This window comes from Montipora foliosa, chromosome 1 (genome assembly GCF_036669935.1).
Source record: "Montipora foliosa isolate CH-2021 chromosome 1, ASM3666993v2, whole genome shotgun sequence".
In the NCBI taxonomy this organism is placed as follows: domain Eukaryota; kingdom Metazoa; phylum Cnidaria; class Anthozoa; order Scleractinia; family Acroporidae; genus Montipora; species Montipora foliosa.
The window spans coordinates 23,451,180-23,472,162 of record NC_090869.1 but is presented as its reverse complement, the minus strand read 5'-3'; the positions used below and the strand labels follow the sequence as shown (position 1 = coordinate 23,472,162).

At 39.7% G+C, this 20,983-nt stretch overlaps 1 protein-coding gene and 1 pseudogene across 1 annotated transcript; both read left to right on the top strand.

The window, feature by feature from the left end:
* Positions 1–259: 259 nt before the first annotated feature.
* On the top strand, positions 260–13,533 carry LOC138011455 (uncharacterized; annotated as a pseudogene).
* Positions 13,534–15,007: 1,474 nt separating this feature from the next.
* LOC137976312 (uncharacterized) lies at positions 15,008–20,516 on the top strand. Its single transcript, XM_068823615.1, has 7 exons — positions 15,008–15,163; positions 15,999–16,354; positions 16,607–16,672; positions 17,378–17,442; positions 18,595–18,666; positions 19,355–19,462; positions 19,936–20,516. Exons 1-7 carry the CDS (start codon positions 15,128–15,130, stop codon positions 20,415–20,417), a joined length of 1,185 nt encoding a protein of 394 aa, XP_068679716.1. The 5' UTR covers positions 15,008–15,127; the 3' UTR covers positions 20,418–20,516.
* Positions 20,517–20,983: the final 467 nt, after the last annotated feature.

Below are 20,983 nucleotides of genomic sequence, written 5' to 3'. Positions count from 1 at the left end.
GAGAAGTTTTCGTTTCTTGAGATTTAATATAAATTTGAACATAGAATTTTGCTACCATGGATCCTACAAACCAACCGAGTATATCAGAACGACGACGCGCCTTATTCCAACTACTTAATGGAGATGTATTTTATCCAGTTCAAGTCTGGCCCAAAGAAATTGTATCAACTTTCTGGAAGAAACCCATCGGACAAAAAGACACTTTCCAACTAATGCTATTTTTTCTGGGCAATGGATGCTCCCCTAATATTATAACAGAATGGATCTACTCTTCACAACACTGGGCAAGCCCTCAAAAAATGGACAAAAGAAAACGCCAAGTAAGTTTCATCTGCAACAACATGGACTCCAAAGGACACATCTGGTTCTATTTTGATATTCATCACAATGAATGGCTTTATCTGAATGGACAAAAAAGAACGAAAAATCAGAATAAATCAAATTAAGTTTCCTCATTTTTCAAGAATATTTAAACTCATACGCATTTCCCTTTTTGGATAGGCATATCTTTATTTCAAAGAAACGAATGGTTTGCAAATAACTATTTCCTTAAAATAATAATATAAATTTTCTTTTCTCTGATAAATTCCCTTTTTCCATAGATCACAATTCAATTTCCGTTCCAAATTTTCAGTTTTATTCACAAAGAGAAAATATTTTTTCCTTTTTTATTTTACTTTTTTGTATCTCAGGCTGGTTTTGGTATTAAAGTTTTTAATTTCACACAGAGTTTGTTCTGTTTACTAACCCCACTATGAGGTTGAGATTTTACCTTGTAAATTTCTCTCCTTCATTTAACAGCCTAGCCCTAATTTTTTGCTATGATTTTCCCTCAACTCACCATCCACACCAGTTAGTGGAGAGAAACCCCTTCTTGTAGGGGGATTCTTGCTGCAGCACCATAATCATGCCAGAAAGGTTGCTAGTCTACTGCTGTTTTTGTTTTTTTTACTTTATACAACTAACTCCCTCACAATGTTGTTTTAACGCCAGTTTCTGAGTCCAATTGTCAAAACAACATTGTAGGAGGGCAAGGTATTGTAAAGTGTTTCAACAATTTTGTCCGGGACTGCTGCTCCAGGCTCCCAGATAGTCGGGAAAACGAAAACAATTTCCTGTGAAAAGCGAGTGGGGGCTTGGATAGAGGCGAGGCGCCTCTCCTTGACCCAAGGCCCACTCATTTTTCGCACGCACTTTCACGTTCTTTCAGATCTAAGATCACCCAACGAGATCGGTTCCGATGTATTCTCGCCTTTGCAAGCTCCCCAAGCAACGTTCTCCCAAACCAACGGCTCGGACAAGCGAACAAAAGACGCGGAGGAGTTCCTCTTTCCTCACGAGCTTCGACGACGCAAACGCTTGCTGCAACAACAACTTTATTTCGAGCACATGACTGAGCAGATCAAAGAACAGCGTGAGGCAGAATGCACGATTGAACGTGTCCACCAGCCAACAAAAGAGACATTCGTGGAGAATTACATGAATAGAGGGAAGCCTGTCATCTTGACGGGGATGATGGACAGCTGGGACGCCATGAAATCTTGGGATTTTAAACAACTTGGTAATATTAAGATAATTGTAAAACGATTAGGTCGCCAACATACCTGGGCAACCTTTCTTCTATATTCTAAAGAGCTGCACAGTGGACTATTCTATCCCTTTATTTCACTTCAAATATCAGTATCAACGAAATACCATTTTTGATAACCCTAAAGTTTTAATTGCTTTTTAATTAAGCCCTCTGAGAAGTGCTGTAACTGCTATACAGTGTCTTTCAAAGAAAACAACTACCACTTATTTGAACCCCGTTTCTTTCTCCCTGTGCAATAATCAGATCTTTTTATTCGTTTGCGTGAACAAAACACGACTGCCTCAGAAAAGCGGGCCGCTCCACTGATTTATGAAGGAACTGCTCGCAGTCTAACCGTAACAGCGGCGCATTGTCAACGGACCAATCCGAATTTCTCGTTGCTGGTGCAATGGGAAATTCTGAACGCGTCGGTTACTGCAACGGGTGAAGTCCCTTCTTTCTCTCCTCTTGCCAAGCTTCCCTCGGTCTTTTTATTAGCTTGCGTGACAAAACACGACTGCCTCAGAAAAGCCGGGCCGCTCGCCTGATTATGCCTCTCCCCCCAAACAATTCTGAGGGATGACTCGGTTCTTTTCCTGCTTCTTTGTAAACAACATCCATTGCTTTGGGTGGGGAAGGGGGAGAGGAGGGTGTTGTTGGACGAATCTTGAGGTAAGTCTCAACGATTTTTGTCCTGGATTGTGGAATCGTGCCTCATGCCAACACATAACCACCAGTCTTTGCATTTTTTCTGTAGGGATGATCCTAACAAAAGGCGTCAAGGTGGATATATTGGAAAGTCTGACACCATATTCACTGTGGAATGAATATCGAAGTCGTCACACTGACATGCACAAGAAGCCTTCAAAAGTGCATATGAACAATTTTGAAGAGATTTATTCCGAGTTACTCAGTGAATTCCGTTTTCCGGAATTCTATCAAGATTATATGGAGGTACACTGAAGATGTGTTGGAGAAAATGCGTCAACAATTTAAAACCGAGAGAAAAAAGTTATGGAGGAGAATGAAATGAAAATGATTAAAGAAAAGAGAGCGGAGAATAAGAGAAAAGAGTGTTATAACAAATATTTAATAGCGATAAGGGGTTCGCTTCTGGAATGTTCAGAATTTTTTAGCGCGAATGTCAGGGAAATATATCTCTTTGTATCTTCAAGCGAAGACGGCGTCAAGGGATAAAAATTTGCTATTACCGATATGTTGTTCTTTCGGAGCTCGTAAACTTGTTGAAAGACCAGATTTCTGAAATAAGTAGATAGTATTTTGACAATTAGCTTTTCTGGCACGGGAAGTTATCGGGACTTTCGAGAAACGGGTCCCTCGTCTGTAGAGCATATACGAGTTATTGCTATTAGGTCCAAGAACCGTACACTTGAACGTGTTGTTAACTTACCAGATGCTTGCCCCACTGGTTAGTCCAGTAACGGTGGTTGGGTTATGCATCATACAAAAAAGGAAAGGAACTTTATATAAGAGTCTAGTCGTTCTAGTGCTGGAGCACTAATTTGGGGACACTGTAAACTGATATTAACACTTAACTCAAATCAAGACAAATGTTGGTTTTTGAGGAGAGGGGAAAACCGGAGTACCCGGAGAAAACCTCTCGGAGCAGAGTAGAGAACCAACAAACTCAACCCACATATGACGCCGATTCTGGGAATCGAACCCGGAGACCACATTGGTGGGAGGCAATTGCTCTCACCACTGCGCCGTCTTTGAACAAAATACCGTTTTACAGTTTCAATACGTTATAGACCGATCGCTACTAGTGTTAGGATTTAAATGATAAGGATTCCATGAGCCCGCGTTGGATATAAGATGATGAGGTTGTACATAACAGAGTTAGAGGAGGGGTTACCGTTAGGGTTATCTCTGGTTATAGCCAATCCTATGTCCGAGGCGGGATCATAAGACACGTGAGCTGATTACCGATATTAAGCGAGTGAGCCCATCAGAAATACAGAAACGCAGTATTCGAGGTTGATAATTATTTTTATTTTTAAGTAGGTTGTAGATGAAGACATTCGTCCAGTCCGGCTTTCGTTTGAGATGGCACCAAGGAGATCAGGCTTTCACTGGAGGGTGGAGTCCATAAATGCTTCAGTATGGAGTGCTTTGATTCTTGGAAGAAAACGCTGGGGACTTTATCCTCCTTCTCAATATTTTGTTCCAGGTGTGTTAAACCACCTTTAATGAATACCGCCCGGATCCTGAGGCAAGTTTTGGATTGCTGAGGTTGCTTGTTGAAGCTTGCGCCAGAACTATCAGCATGATATTGCTAAGATAATAATAATAATAATAATAATAATAATAATAATAATAATAATAATAATAATAATAACAATAACAATAACAATAACAATAACAATAACAATAATAATAATAATAATAATAATAATAATAATAATAATAATAATAATAATATTGGTCCAGACAAACTAGCAAACTACTGGTGGAAGAAAGCTGAGGCGTTGCATAATAGTGTCACAGCAAGCTTTGAGGCAATTTCTATGGCCCAGACTGATTTTACTATTTGGTTTGTGGGGGGCAAAACATCACTGATCCCCAAAGCGGGAGATTTTCAAGTAACAACCAAAGGCCGATAACATGCCTCAACACAGTTTACAAATGGTTTACTGCATGTTTGTTGGTTCCAATGGATGAGCACCTGGAGGAACATGGTTTGATGGAGGCTGAGCAGAGGGGAGCTAAGAAGGGGTGCAGTGGCACAATGGATAATTTGTTGATCGACAAAATGGTCACACAAGACTGTCATCCTGGTAAAAGAAACCTGAGTATGGCGTGGGTAGACGTCACAAAGGCATATGACTCCGTTGATCATGATTGGCTCTGCAAAATGATGGAAGTACACCGATTCCCGAGATGGTTGGAAAGGGTGGTTACCAAGCTCTGTAGCACGTGGAACACCAAGATTGTCACCACAACAAAGTTCGGCAAGGAAATATCAGAGACTATCCAATTTAAACGAGGTCTTCCCCAAGGAGACTCGCTATGCCCGAGGCTTTTTACCATCTGCCTAAACCCCATCGCATGGTCACTTAAGGCGACAGAGGGGTATAGATTGTCCAAGCCACTGAGCACTAAGGTGACGGACCTACTCTACATTGACGATCTTAAGATCTATGCACCGTCGGAGAAGAAGTTGAACACCGTCCTCAGATCAACCAGAGGTAAGATGCAAGGATGGCACAGTTGGTTAGTGCGCGGCCTTGGTGCAAGAAGTCCTGAGTTCGATTCCCGGATCTCGCATCCTTGTTTCGACTTCTTTTCTTTCCGTGTAGCTAAGTAGCTTTAAATACCAGTAAAACGGAGCACTGATGGAGAGGTGGGAGTAAAATAAGCACACCGTCGACCTCAGGTTTGTCAGTTGAATTACTGTTACGAGTTATCGACGTTAAATATGGTTGCTTTACTTTACTTTACTTTTTACATAGGGCTTCAGTGGAACCCTAAGAAGTGCTCAGTCGTGCATGTTAAGAGGGGTGTAAAAGTGGAACATGTGGAAGGAGTCAATTAAGTTTGATGAGTCATCAGTCATACAGTGTTTGAAAAAGGCAAGCAGTACAAATTTCTTGGAGTACTGGAAACATCGCAACAAGAAGATCAACTGGCTTTTAAGGTTGCCTCAGAGGAGTATTTGAAGAGACTCTCTTTTATATGGTCCAGCCCTCTTTCAGATTACCATCGAGTGGTTGCTTCAAACCAGTATGCTCTGCCTGTTCTGAGCTATTTGATGTGGACACAGCACCTGCCTGTCACTGACCTTCAACAAATCGATCGAGAAGCACGCAAGATTGTGGTCAGTAATGGTGGTAAACATCCTCTGGGCTCAACCGCATTGTGCTACCTATCGCGGGATCAGGGCGGGCGAGGCCTGAGATCGGTGGAGGACGAGTATAAGGCCATCAAGATCAAAGGCGCACTTAAACTGTTCAAGAACACTGACCCGACAATGGAGCTTGTTCGGAAGTGTTCAGGTGTGCTAGGCCATAGCTCACTCATCAAGGAGGCGACAAAGTTTAGTAGAGAGCTTGGATTAGAGCTATCTCTTACATACCCTACACCAATGTGCTGCACGGAGGAAGGTGAAGTAGTCAAAGATCAAGCAAAAGCTAAGAAGCGCACAGCAGAAGAAATTGAAAGATCAGGTATCAGGCCAGGCTTGGCAGGGAAAGTTGATAGCTTTTCGATGGGAAGAAGAACAAGAAGGCTCTGGTACAGGGGATGTCCGACAATCCCATAGCTTTAGTTGGCTGTGGCAATGGAGGACATGCCCGACATATGTTATCGCTGGCGTGTTTGAGCTGTACGAACAGTTACTTCCCACCAGAGTATACCAGAGTAAGAAGACAAGAACGGGGTCAGACCAGATTATGTGCCGTTTATGTGGCAAGGCAGCTGAGACGGTGGCACACGTATTAGCTGGTTGCTCTGCGCTTGCGCAGTCCAAATATCTGCAACAACATAATGCGGTGTTGAAAGTAATTTTTTTTGAGATTCTGCACAGCCTAGACCTAATGGACAGTGTACCGCCATGATATTCACTGAGCGAACCTAAACCTGTCTATCAAAATGACCCGAGCGCAAGCCTTCTGGGATGTCCCTGTTTATGCAGATCATGTGACGGTGAGAGCTAACAGAATTGACGCCCGAATAGTGGATAGCACAGCAAAACCTGTCATCTTGCTGGAGATGACCTGTCCTTGGATGAACAACAGGGAGATCAAGAGCTGCGAGAAGACGGAAAAGTATGCCCCATTGCGACTGGAATTGAAGAGGCAGTTTCTTGGATATCAAGTGAAACAGTTTAACATCGTAATGGACGTGTTAGGAGGATATAGTGAGGAACTGGAGAGCACCATCCGAAGTCTTGTAGCAGTTAAAAGGGGTAAAGAAGTATTGTTGAAAATGCAGAAGGTCGTTTTGTCTGAAAGTCTGAACATTGCGAGATTTTTCAAAGTGTTAACATAAGTAGATACTAACCCCCGTCAGAGACAACAGAACAATTATTTAGGATTAAAATATATATCTATATATATTTTTGCAAGTAGAATCGTCTTAGAAGCTTTAATATTATTGTTTTAATAGGTCTGAAGATATTCATTTTACATTTCTACCTTTTCAAGAATCGAAGCTAACCTTTGTAATTCGTTTATATATAGATAGATGTATGTAGATACGAACTTTTTAAACATATTCAGGTTATTTTTACAGCCTTTAAGTTACGCAATAGCGCGCTATTGAACTATGTGCTAAGCTAGCATACGAACTTTTATACTGCATATACTGCATAATAATAATAATAATAATAATAATAATAATAATAATAATAATAATAATAATAATAATAATGATAATAATGCTGTCCGCGCTGTTGAACAAATAAAAATTGCTCCACCAAGAATCATTCGTCTTCTATTTCGCATTTTCAGGTGTCGTTAGCAATGATCATCGATCCCAAGACTCTCAGAAGTCAGAATCCTTCCTATGGTGGGCTCACACTTTGCCGCATTTGATGGAGGATTACAAACCGTTTGAATGCTCGCAGAGACTGGGTGAAATATTTTACATCCCCTCTGGGTGGTGGTGGAGCAATGTCAACATGGATGACTCCATTACTTTGCAGGTCAGTATTGTCTGTGACGACTACATAGGTTTCGATGTGTCCTAAACTAAATTAAACCAGAATGAAAGAATTGGTAACAAATTCCAACTGTTACTTTGGTTTGATAACCGAATGTAACTCTGAAAGACACTATTCAGGATCGGGACTTAAATGGGAACTTTCGAAGGTATTCATTTTTGTTCAAACCATTGAAATATCAAACCGCGTCTCATTTTCCTCATTACGGAGCTGACGCAAGGACGACGACGACGACTTCAAGAACGCCACTTAACAATTAGACCCGTAGCCAGCAAGGGCTACGGTTCAATAGCCCATTCGGCTTCGCCTCATGGGCTATTGACCCGTGGCCCTTGAGGGCGAAGGGTCTAATTGTTTTAGTATCACCCAACTAGTCGGATAGAAAAGGCAATAACAAAGTTAGCAAATGCAAGTTGAAGAAATATTTATTCGGGAATAAAACGAAAGGAAGCGTCATACTTTTCGCTACTCGATGACTATTACCAATAATCCTCTAGTAGCGTAGCCAATCAAAATGCAGCATTTGTATTAGTCCACTATAGCTAGTTGGGTGATGCTAAAAAACAATAGCTCTAATGAGCAAAAACAAAAGCTCTGCTCGCCCTGCCCTTGCATTTTTCATTTTGGTACATTTCTTTGTTGTCCTCGTCCTGAAAACGACGTGAATTTAAGCGTACCGAACGCTAACTCGAAACTGAATGACATGAACCATTTTTACGGAATCAAGTTCTCCCAAACATGCCTCAAATCATGACCCTTGCAAAATTCCCAACCAATCTTATCTTAGTTCACTAGTTTAACAAAAGATATGTCAAGTGTAGATAATTTAATTATATTGTCTATTTTATTGTTACCGTAGTTTATTAACTGGATAAGAATCTATAAGCAAGTGCACTTATTCTTTTTTATTGATCGTTTATTGCTTGCTAAGACTTGTGATCTTATTTTAAATTTTGCAAGTGGTTGGTGTGTTGCATAACCGGTTTTTACCGACCTAATAAAGATGATGATGAGGATATAAATATATTGACGGAGAAATCAATTCAACCATCAATCAATTAATCAATCAATCAATCACTTCGATCAGTCAGTCAATCAAACAGTTAATCAGTCAGTAAGTCACTTCGTAAAAAATAAAACACATGGCTCTCTCTCCAATGCAGAAATCTGTGTGTGATGAAACAAATATCCGCGCATGCATGGATGAGCTAAAGGAATTGGCCGACAATACTCCAGATAATTTCTATGGTGACGCTTTCATTCAGTTACGTCATTTTTTTCACAAAGCACAACCCAGGACTTCTCACGGACGATGACCGGGAATTTAGGTCTCCAATCAAGGGCCTTGGCAAACCTTTCAATGAACTTGGACAAGATCACCATGAATACGTGTGGAAGGTGAGAATACTATCAGGGTACATCTCGCGAATTATAAATGATCCCAAAGACGTTCGCGTTTCAAGCAAATGTTCCATTTAAGTCTACATGTTTTCTACATGTTGTTTTGTTCATGTTGCTTCTAATTTCGCCGGCAATTTGCCGTGATGATTTTAGAAGGGTTTGTATGAAATCTTAAAAATTCGTTTATGGTCGTTGTAGCCTGAATCTGTTCTTTATATTTCATGAAAATAATCTCAGTATAAATGTCTTTTAAAAGACGCTTTCACTGTGGAAATCCGTCTCATTTTAGCGGCGCTAAAGTGGTTCAAAGTCAGCCAAAATCCCATACATTTACTGTAAATTTAGCCGTGTTAGCTCCGCAGCCAAGATGGCGTCAAAAACCGTGGAAGGGTCTTTCTGAGTGCTTCTTTGCAGGAGTCGAACCTACTGCCTTTCGATTACTAGTTCGGTTGCTCAACACCGCTCTATACAGGAGAATCTCTTTCAGTTCCATGGCGAATTTGCTCCCTTTCGACAAGTTAGATCCAAGCAGTGTGGCGGGACAACTGTCGCATTAGGGAGCTTACGAAACGAGGATGACGACGGCTACGAGGACTTTATTTAAAAATACAAGTTCGCGTTATTCATATCACTAAGAAACTATTTCATGTAGTTTCGCGTTAAAAATGTGTAGTAACTGTCGAGGAATTAAACTGGTATGAGTGAGTTGGAAGCGTAGAGAGAGAACTGAAAATTCATCGTCTTGTGCTAACGTCCTCCAAAGAACCTTGAATTTTTCACGTCGTCATTTAGGACATGACGGCAAAGAAATGTACCAAAATGTAAAACACACGTGCAGAGCGTGCAGAGCCATTGTTTTTGCTCACTAAACCTATTGTTTTGTAGCGTCGTCGTTGCCGTCGGCGTCGTCGTTTCGTAAGCTCCCTATTAATGACCTGACACCCGCGAGTCTCCTGTAGGTCAGTGGTAGAGCATCCGAACTAGTAATCGTAAGGTCGTAGGTTCGACTTCTGCAAAAAAGCACTCGAGCTTTTTCCGAGTATCCTCGGGTCAACAGAAATCTCTTCCAGGATTTCATTCACTGGTGTTATCATTGTTTGCTAACTTCAATACAAACATGCAGATACCACTGTAAACTCAATTAAAAGAAACGACAACAACGGCAAAACTAAGCTGGGGAAAAACAGGAGTTTGTGAATCAATAATTAATTAGTATCCTTTAATAGATATTGTGTTTTAGTTTGATGCACACTACTTATCCCTGACATTGGCTGTGGTCACATCTGGGCTACTAACTATTGTTAAGACGGGGATAACTATAGTTGGCTATTTCGGTAATGTGACCGCTTCTCTGTTCGCTCTAACTAATTAATTGGTATCCTTTAATAGATAATGTGTTTTAGTTTGATGCACACTACTTATCCCTGACATTGGCTGTGGTCACATCTGGGCTACTAACTATTGTTAAGGCGGGGATAACTATAGTTGGCTATTTCGGTAATGTGACCGCTTCTCTGTTCTCTCTAACTATAGTTAGAAAATTTACGCCTCGGTGATCCAAAACAATACAGACTAACTGTATAGTTATACCCAAGCAAGATTTATGGCTTAGTCTTAAGTGTACAAACAAACAAACAACCAATCAGAATGCGACAATTCTTTTCGCACGTTCGAGATGAGAATACGCAAAATAAGAACCAAGCGTGAATCGAGGGGACTGAACCAAAAACAGCAAGTAACTCGCCTTCTTGCCTTCTTCGGCGTCGAGTATCCGTTAAAATTCTCAGCTTATTTTGCATTTTTCTCCTACGGTTTGCCGCTCGGAAAAAAGAAATAAAAAGAAAAACTAGACACACTTTACGTTGGTCAACCATATTGACATTTCACGGAACAGCAATAAGGGCAGTCACGAACCTCTTTTAATTCTGACGTCATCCATAGGCTAATTTGAAACGAGATGCTTCCTTGAGGCATACACTGGGTTGCCTGTGGTACGTGTTACAGAAACTCAGAAGGCACTGAATTGTGTGGTATTGAACTACAGCATTCCAGTCTCTGAAGAATAACAAATAAAAGAGAAGCGAGAAACACTGGCTCCTGGGCTGACATGTTGATAATTTTCAAGTTCCCTCACAACTTCTTTTCATCACAAGTTTAAGCGTACCCTCTGAGCATCTGACTGATTTGTAATACCAAAGTTCACTGAAGTTAACATTGTCCAGCGGGATTAGCGTTTGGATGGGAGACCAAAACAATATACCCCTCATAAAACAGAAGCATCGGACCTAAAATACTATTAACGCTAACAAATGCGAGGTACATATTTTGTTAGCTTGCATGCTTTATGCAAAACAAGAACATCATTCTAAAAGCTTATTCTACGCAAAAAGTAGGTTCTGGAGGTAATTTTGAGAGTGGAAATCAAGGTTACGCGGCAGACGGCAAATACAAACTCACAATTTAATTAAGTTAACACACCAGAAAGACGCTAGCCTCATTTTGACAAGAAAATGCTTTACTATTGCCATAAAAACTATCCAGTTAAGCTCGCATATCATAAAACATGATGAATTCATAACGGCCACCTTTTCCAGCGAACAATTTTTTGAAACAAACAACATATTTGCTATTAGAGGCAAAAACCCCTTCTATTTCATTACGTGCGTGAAGAGAAGAAACTCAATCGTGTCAAATATGCGCAATATTGCAACAAACTAAATTTTAGGATCAAACCGTTTCCATGAAGAACCTTTTCCTTGAATAATGAAGCACAAAATACACGGCAAGCTTTCTTTCAAATAATTCTTGGCTGTTACATTTCCAATTATTTTTTTTACTCGAAGACTGTGCAAGTTGATCACAGATCCACGTAAGCTGTTCGATTCGTTCAATCGTTCTCTGTCTTTGTTGAACCCATAAGTTACCAGAGAATTTTCCATTTGGTTTCAGTGTTCTACATAACAGCACACTTGGTTAAATATTATTTTAGAAATACAGCTCACTTTGATTTCGGCTCGACGGGCGATAGATTGTTGTGGAAGTCCATTACTCGTCGCTTTTGCGATTCCAGGTGTTGGTTTTTCACCGCCTGCCTAGTTTATCCAACTGACTTTCCATTATTGAGCTCCACAAGAGTATATTTTATTTAAGGATCCACTAAAACGCCATTCGCGTTACATGACTTTCGACGCCATTGCAGGCTAAGTTAATGATTCTCCTGTGTCCACCAGAGAAATCTACGCATTTCCACTGCCCTCTCGATCCTAAGAAAATACGCGCAGAAGGCTCTATGCGCAAAGAAACCACTTACCAGGGGAGTGACAGGCAAGACTTTTACCGACACGGAAAATAAAATAAAACGGAAAAACCTACCAAATTTCCGACTGGGATTGCCATACGGCAACCCAGTAATAACTGTAGTTAACTGCGTGGTTTAACCGCAAAGTTGACCGAAAGCACTAAGTACAGTTAGGTATGACGTCACGTAACTTGACACTCAAGCCCGTTTCAAACGTCGATACTTTCATGTGCCGAACGTAATCATTAGATTCGGCACATGAAAAGTTCGACGTATAAATCAATTAGGTTAGACAGATTTATAATCGGGTCGACCCGCACCAGTCGAATAGAACGGCAAAAGTTCGAACCTAGCCGAACCTAATGCATAAATTACTTTAATGTATTTTTCAATATAACTGCGGTGATAATTGGCTTGTAGAGAGCAGTAACACTTCACCACCTGTGTTGCGTGAAGAGATATCAGAAAAGCGTAACGACCGTTGAGAGCGGCGTTCTCGAGAAACTGGTTTGGTCATTCTGAAACTAGACAGCTCACAACAGTTGACTTCCAACTTTCTTTAACGCTATTTATAAGAACTAAAATTCATGGTGTGCATTTGCATCTCAATATGATCGCAATTTCCTTGAATATAAAAAAACACAGCAAATAAAGCTGTTCCAACTTAGCGAGTAAACTATCAAAGTAACTATTTTGGCTTTTTGTACTGAAGCGAAATGGGATGGAATGAGAATGAGTCGTTTCAAACCTCTTTCATCGGTTCATTTCTTTATTTTAACCGTTGAAAATGGTATTTGTTTACGCCAAGAATTAGTTTCGGCACATAAAAAGTTTGACGTCTGAATTAACCGTCGAACTCAGTATTCATTTGGGTCGACCCAAATAGGTATTAGGTTCGGCACATGAAAATTTCGACGTTTGAAACGGGGGGACCCGAAAACACTGACCCTGTCCATGGATTACCCAAACGGACTACCCCAAAAATACTATTTCGAGTGAGTATATTGGTCGTAAGCAGCGTCACAATTAGTGCTACGCCTAAACATCCATTTTAAACAGCGTTGGTCAACAGTATTTAAGTTTAAGCGCCCATTTTAAAAAGGTTAGCTTTCAGTAATTGTTGCACCAGTTTCACTTCACTTACATGAAGTAATCGGCCATCACAACAATTATTGAAAGCCGCGTAACCTTTTAAAAATGGGGGCTTTTTAATTAGACTTAAATACTGTTGACCAACGCTGTTTATAATGGATGTTTAGGTTTAGCACTAATTGTGACGCTGCTTACGACCAATAGTACTCACTTGAAATAGTATTTTTGGGGTAGTCCGTTTGGGTAGTCCATGGACCGGGGGTCAGTGTTTTCAGGTCACCCTTTGAAACGGGCTTACTTAAGTTAAACTTTAGTTATGTCGTATAGATGTGATCGCAGCCATGAAAACTAACACATTTGAAATGATAATCCTAGTCTTGCACGATGTTAATTTATGTATATTTATCTTTTTTTTGTCAGAAGTACTTTGAGGACGAGAAAGATACCTCTGCCGAAGACTCCTCTGATAATGAACTGCACAAAAAATGATCATGTTCAGTGGCTTTTAAAGATTACTGAATCGTTAAACTTCTGCTATTTTACATTGTACTTATCACGTTAGGCCATCGTGAATTTGTCAAGATGCAGCTGGTTCATGCTCTGATCTAAAGCACCTGCTAAAGGCTCTTGCCCAGCATTCGATCAGTACTTGTTCCGTTTAATTTACATTTGGCAAAAAGTTAACGTTGGAAATATACTTAGTCTTCTTGCTCTTCTCACTAATTACTGACTAATTATTACTCACTACACTAATTACCACTCACTAATTATTGGTGACCTTTTTATTAAAGCCTGAAGAAAGCGATTAAACTCGACTTGAAGTACTCATGGTGGTTGGAGCGGGATTGCAACTCGTCTTGTGCAAATCTTGCCCCCTAACTAATGCGGCATGTCGCTTCCTCCTTTATACATCATTTTTCCCTCCCTTTTGTCATGAAGTTAAAACAAAATTCGAAGCCAACATTTGGAACAATCCAAAGAGAAGCCTGTTTACAAGCTACCTTTTTGGGACGATTTTGTTCATTTGTAGCTCGTTATGACTAGGATCACATCCCAGAAAAATACGGAATTCATCGCTTCGTTCCTATTATCTGTATGACGTCTAGGGATGCAAATGATGTTTACAATGATTGGTCTGGGTTTTTTTTCTTTTAACGTACATGTTTGTGCTGTAAGAAAGCTTTTTTGGGTCTGGTCTTGTGTCTTTCTATCTTCTTGTAGCGGCTTTTTCAGGGGCATTCCAACAAACTAAGAGAGCCATGACTTGACTCATGTCACAATATTCTACCCCGACATTACCTAAATCAACACAGAGGACAAAGGATTTTCGACGCTTCACACTGGAGTCCAAATGATTACTCATATGTTTTCAACCAACCATGAATTGTGGATTTCTAATAACAGAATTTGACCGCTCTGATCACAACCCTGGATTTGTTTGTGGACTCCTCAGCTGATCCAATGTTGCGTTTGCCAGTGTGTACAGTGCTTTATTTGATCTCCCGCACTAGAAGATTATATGTCCGGTTGGGAAAATAAGCTGCATTCTTTCACGGGCAGTTTTCAGGGCATTCGTGCCGCACTGAAAAATAGTACAACCTCGAACAATGTATAGATTATTCATCAAGTAAGGGTAAAACTTGAGGATAAATTCAAAATGACTGAAAACCTCCTGGCCATAGAAATGCGGAAACAAATCATGGACCAAAGTTAATATTTTAATATTCATTTCAATATTAAATAATAATTCCCGCCTTGAACGCGTCAAACAAATCCGTGACAAACTCGTTTGACTGGCTGCCAAACTACAACATGAACACTCGACTCGCCGACTTCTGTGTAAGAATGGTAAACACTGATTTCTTGTTTGGAGAAAGTTTTTATGATAAGCCGTAGTTAATGGAGAGGCACCAATGTAAAAAAAAGTATTACCGGTATTCATGCTTGTCTGATTGCGATTCAGTGACCGAAACAACATCTATAGGAGCAGACCACGGCAGATAGGCGACTGCAATCCTGGTTTGGAGGGATACGATAGAGGGGGAAGCAATGAACCATACAACCAAGAAAAGACTGATATATTATGAACTTCGTGCTTGTCGACTTACTGTTGGCCACGGTACGTTTTCTTGCTTAATTTGCTAGTTAACTATGTCCGTAATTCTCTGTTGTCTTTATCAAATCACCCCTTTCGAAATATTTGTCTTTTATTATTTTTTCTCAATGCGCGAGCGGGCAGAATTCTGCGAATCCTGCAATCTGATTGGCTCTGGGAGCGGGCGAAATTTCTCTATCTTGGCCGCCAACCCGGGGGGAATCCTAGTTTGGGTGAGCTTGTGTGATGGCGGCGCCAGGTGACTTAAAATGCCTGCATTGAAATGTTTTTAAAAGTAAACAGTGTTGCTTTACAAATTATTGTGAACAAAATCAACCGATCAATGCGGTATGGCCTCAGTGATATTTCTCTTTTGATAATAAGCATCGCAGGCCAGCCTTAAGCAATGATTCCCAGCCAGCATATCTTTTTAGGAAAAAATATAAACTGCCTTGGGCCGTACTCGAGACCTCGGGTACAGTTTTTCCCAATACGGACCGACCAAGGCCGGTGAATGACATATCTGTCGTGATTGTGGTTAATCAATCAAATAAATTAATTTTTCACGTTTTGCTATTACACGTCAGTATTCCGTTGAGACAATTATTTTCCCATGTCGAGAATTTTTTGTCCATTGAGCAAATTAAGCAGATTCGTGAACAGGGCTTTCATTCGATTCGCGACTGGCAAAAGTGCCAAGTCCTCTTTCTCAAAGTAAAGCCAAGGTATTTTTACCACTGAAGAGAGTTGTTTGTCCGCAGTGTTTTGTTGAAGTCGTGCAACGTCACATAATCATTAAAACACGAAAATTCTCTTGCAAATGATTTAGCTTGATTAGTTAATACCTTTGAATATCCAGATGTTGCCACAATTTCTTTTTGGAAGGAAAAGGGGTTGTTTCTTTGATTCTTCGATTTTCGCTAACATGCGTGGGAAAAATTTGACCCAGCGAGCAGAAACTCCTAGACACCTCCTTACAGGCAATCATCTTCGTTTTATTACACTACTGATGATATGTTGCTGTACGTTGGCAAACGCTATGGTGAGTAATGAAAGTCTAGAAAGACCACAGCCTGGAGAGGATATTGGCAGCACCGAATCCTACGATGATGTTGGCGAAGCTAGTGAAAACCTCATGCCCTCAGAGCAAAGAGAACGAAGATCAGCCAGCAATTATCGAGTTCTTCAGGAGCGTCTTCGAGCATTGGAGGAAAGGTAAATTTTCAAGCGATGCCTCAGTAATGTGAGTGTTAGTATCCTGGAAAGGACATGCGACACTTTGTTGTACTTCGTGGTGAACCATTCTTATCAACACACAAATTACAGAAATCTTTACCACACAAAATTCAGCAGCAGCGCGGTATTTTTATCGCTATGGGTTATAGAATTTTAGCCTTGAAAATTCGTTTGAAAATAGAAGTTGCTTACCATTCGATCCAAGTTGATGCTGTAATGTTTTCTGCACAGGCACAACAAAAGCAAGACACTGATGGAGAAGAAATTTCAAGAAATGGAAACCAGATTTATTAAACGGTACGTTCAAGTTTAGTTAGTTTAACTTCCGACACATATTTTTTTAACGTTCTGGCTTAATAATCAAACTATTTTTCAAGGATTTGGATGTTTTTCTGAAATTCAAGTTCACAATGTACTGTACATGATTTTTCAATCATACAGTTTTGGATAACGCTCCTTTGAGTTGATTTAGTGCGATGGATGCTGCCAACTGCATGAGGGAATCAACAAGCCCATCCCCCCTCCCCCCCCCCTCCCCCCCCCCAAAAAAAAACAGACAATGCTTTATTAAAATATGTAAATTCTGACTACTCTAGCAGAAGCTTTAATGTGAAAGTTTATTGAGGATGCGTCAGCCAGTCTTCAATGCAAACAAATCCTGACTACAGCATAGGACCATTCAAATAACACGTGAAGGTTTAAAATCTTATGAGAAGGAGTGCTACGCAAGATACGAAAAACCACCCTTAAGAAGTGGCCAAAAAATATGTCAGGGAAACGTACTTCTCATCTAATGCAGCAGTACCAGACCCTGAGAAAAGGGAACAACTAAACTGCATATACAATATAAACTTCGGCTTGAAGATCATTTTAAAAAATGAATACCCAAGGAGCCTCTCTATTGTTCCGTCAGAATATTACTTTCTGACTAATTCATTCCCAATCATTCAACCGTCAGAAATAACATTTATACATGATTTATTGTTTGTGGCTTTCCTGCAGACTAGACGCCCTATTGAATGCACCACCTCGATCAAGTGACTCCTCTCTACTGTCCTACCTGCTTGGTCTGTATAATTATTATGTCTGCATGACAGTAAAACCATAAAAAGTCAAAAGAAAAATACTTACACGTAAAGACGTTAATTTAACATAACATAACATCATTTAAACATAACATAATACCACACAATTTAAACCATTTTAAACAAAATTATGATAAAGAATACGAGCACTAAATATAACATACAGAGTATAGTCCTTTTTAATGTAATATATATAGTTTTCCGCTAACTATAATGATTAAGTCAAACTACGGCTTTGAAATTTCCTAAACACAAAGGCTCAACAAAGAAATGACTCAAAGGATAAGTTTGATGTCCGAGGTGGAACGCTGATATACATTGTACATAAAGAGTATTGTATATTAATATAACATAACAGTATAATAACATAACACAATACAACATGTCATATACAACTTCCTAAGGGAGGGTCTCATACAGCATAAAATTACGGGCACCTTAATTAGCCAATCAAACTGTGCATATTGTCTAAGATATAATGAAGTGTACTATAGCATGTATTGCAGTATAGGAAATAGCATGCTTTCTAGGGGTATTTGGGATAAATACCACTAGCGATATTTCAAAATTCATCAAAAATATCATGAGCCGCCAAGCAGTGAGTGATATTTTGGGAATCTTGAACTTCCACGAGTGGTGTTTATCTCAAATACCCCGCAGAATTCATGCTATTTTTGTTTACAGTCTACATGTAGGCTGAGAAGCTGTAATGTTTACAAGTATTTCAAATTTGGGGGAAATAATACTGGTCTTAGCCAAACACATTTCAGAAATTTCTCAACCTGTAGTATAATATGAGGAGCATATTAACAGGGTGTGATGTGAAGAAACAATAAGAATTCTTGAAAATTCGGTAAAAAGTAAGCATTCTGCTCTTTGTTTGGTTTTAAAAGGTTAATGTAAAGTTGTTTTAAATTCATTCGTTCTTTTCTTTTTCAAAACCCATTTAAATTAACAAAAGTATTAGACACAGTTACGAAAAATTCTTCAACAGATGGCCCCATGCAGCGTTTGTTTAAGCACACTGAAATGTTAGTTTTCGTTAAATTCTCATATAAATTCTGTGAAGACAGTTCCTACTAGTTGGCTTCCTCATAACAATTTCTGGGCTTTTTCTCATTTGGTTCACTTCAGTGCGGGATGGTCGATACAACGGTGTGGGACGAATAGGCCCCCCTGGACCACCAGGAAAAGCAGGACCACAAGGTATTGTAATAGAATTCGCAAAAGCCCCAACGAGTACACATAATACCAAATGCCCTTTTAAGGATGGTGCCTACTATTGTTATTGCACATACGTTCTGCGCGTCTCGAGATACTCGGGTTTCCTGTCGGTGATTCTCACTAATAAAGGGATATTTTTGCACGGTTTAAACTATCCGGAGAAAGTAGATCTTAGCAAGTACTCTTGGTATACAAAAAGAAAATTGGGGGGAACCATGCATTTTTTAGAGATAATTAAGCGTCAACTTGAGAAAGAATGCCATACACTGCTTTGTATTTTAAAGTTTTTTACAAATATTGTTCATGAATTATCTTGAAAAAAATTATCTTTGAAAAATTTTCTTGATGGATTTCAATGGCACTTGTTAAGATCTACATTTCCTGCATAATCATAACCCGGGACAAAAATACTTTGAATTATAGGCACCGTCCTTCTTGCCTGGCAAAGAGCTTGCAGGTGAGCCTTCAAAACTATCCTGATTTTTTGAATAAACAAAGGAAAGGAATTAGGAACTCTTAACCAGTGTTCGCATGATAGCGGTTAAGTCAGGGGGCTAATTCAATGCTATTTCTCACAGTATCCCATAAAAGGGGTATGGACGAAGCTTGAAGAAAAACTTGCTGTTGGTAAGAAAGTTAACATTCAATTGAAATTCAACATTTCTATCAGGTTTGAAAGGAAATAACGGATCAAGAGGGCCACCAGGAAAATCTGGGGTGACATACGTGCGCTGGGGAAGAACCACATGTCCAAGCGGCGCTGATTTTGTTTACAAAGGTACAAGTAAAAAAAAGGATCTCAAGTGGATTTGAGGGCCATAAAATAAGCTGGACAAGACAGGAATTAAAACTGATATTTTTTTAGAAAACTGAAGGAAGAGAAAGGAAGATTTGCAATCAAATATACTCAAATCTACCTTTCCTATCCTTTCACCCCCACATGACTCTCTCTCAATACAGCCATTTTTTGCGAAATGCCAAGTATTATTCGGAACCTCACTGTCAGTTTAGCGACTTCGACTACTTTAAGAGCTGTTTGTTTTGAACCAACAGTAGGCCACAACTTTCCACTTTTTTTAGGTGTACAAGTACTCAATGTATTACTTCACCTTTTCACATTATTTTAATTACATTTTTTTTTCATATGCCAAGGAACAATGCATTCAAATAAGATAGCAATATGCCCATAAGCTTAAAACGATTTTTGACATTCGTTTTTTGTTTATTTTCTATTTTAAACATTTGTATAAGGAATAATTGGAGGTGAACACTACACCCATTCTGGTGGAGGAGGAAACTACCTTTGTCTTCCAAACAATCCAAAGTACGACAAATACAAAGATGGGTCGCAGAGCTCTGGGTATGTTTATGGCACAGAGTATGAAGTTAGCCAGTACAATGGTGATCCCTTTAAGAGAAGCCTTCACGACCATGATGCAGTCTGCGCTGTGTGCTTCGCAAAGTCGCGCTCCTCAAAGCTGATGATCCCTGCAAGGAATGTCTGCCCATCTGGCTGGACTGAAGAATATCATGGGTACCTGATGACACAACACTACCTCCAAAAAGGCTCCAAGGACTTCATCTGTGTTGATGGGGACCCAGAATACGTTGTTGGAAGCAGTGCAAACAAAAATGGTGCTTTGTTGTATCCTGTGCAAGGACAATGTGGTTCTTTACCCTGCAGTCCTTACGTTGCTGGTCGAGAGCTGACATGTGCTGTATGCACTAAGTGACCCAGTTATCAGTTATTAATGACCTTAAACCGTAAACAAGAGTGATTGAAAGAAATGTCACAAGTGCCAGGATACTAATAAATGCTACTTGAAAATGCATCCATGTTTTGTTGCTTTATTCATTCATCTTCCTATGGCCCTTCATTCCATTGGCCATCCTCTTTAAAGGTGTTCTAGTCGTTTAATTTGTGCTTGCTTTGTTCGAATTTTTAACTGTCTTCGGCAATAATTGTTATCTTCATTTCTGCCCCTCCCCCGCAATGAGCTAAATTTATGGGCCAAATGGACCCATAAAACTAATTAATAATTAATATCTGGACTTACAATTATTTAAAAAATTATTAAAAAAAAAAAGCTCTCATTGTCAAACCCCGCGACTATTCTGAAAAATAACCTTCAATAAGAAAAATTAGCAAAAGTTTTACAGATTATTATTCAACTGCAGTCAGCAGAGTACAAATAACACCCAAAACGAGCACAAATGTACTCCAAAAGACCGGTTTGACAAGTGTTTCGACCATTAGTCTTGCGTAAGCGCCAAAAAAGGGCCGAAAAGGGTAATTTTT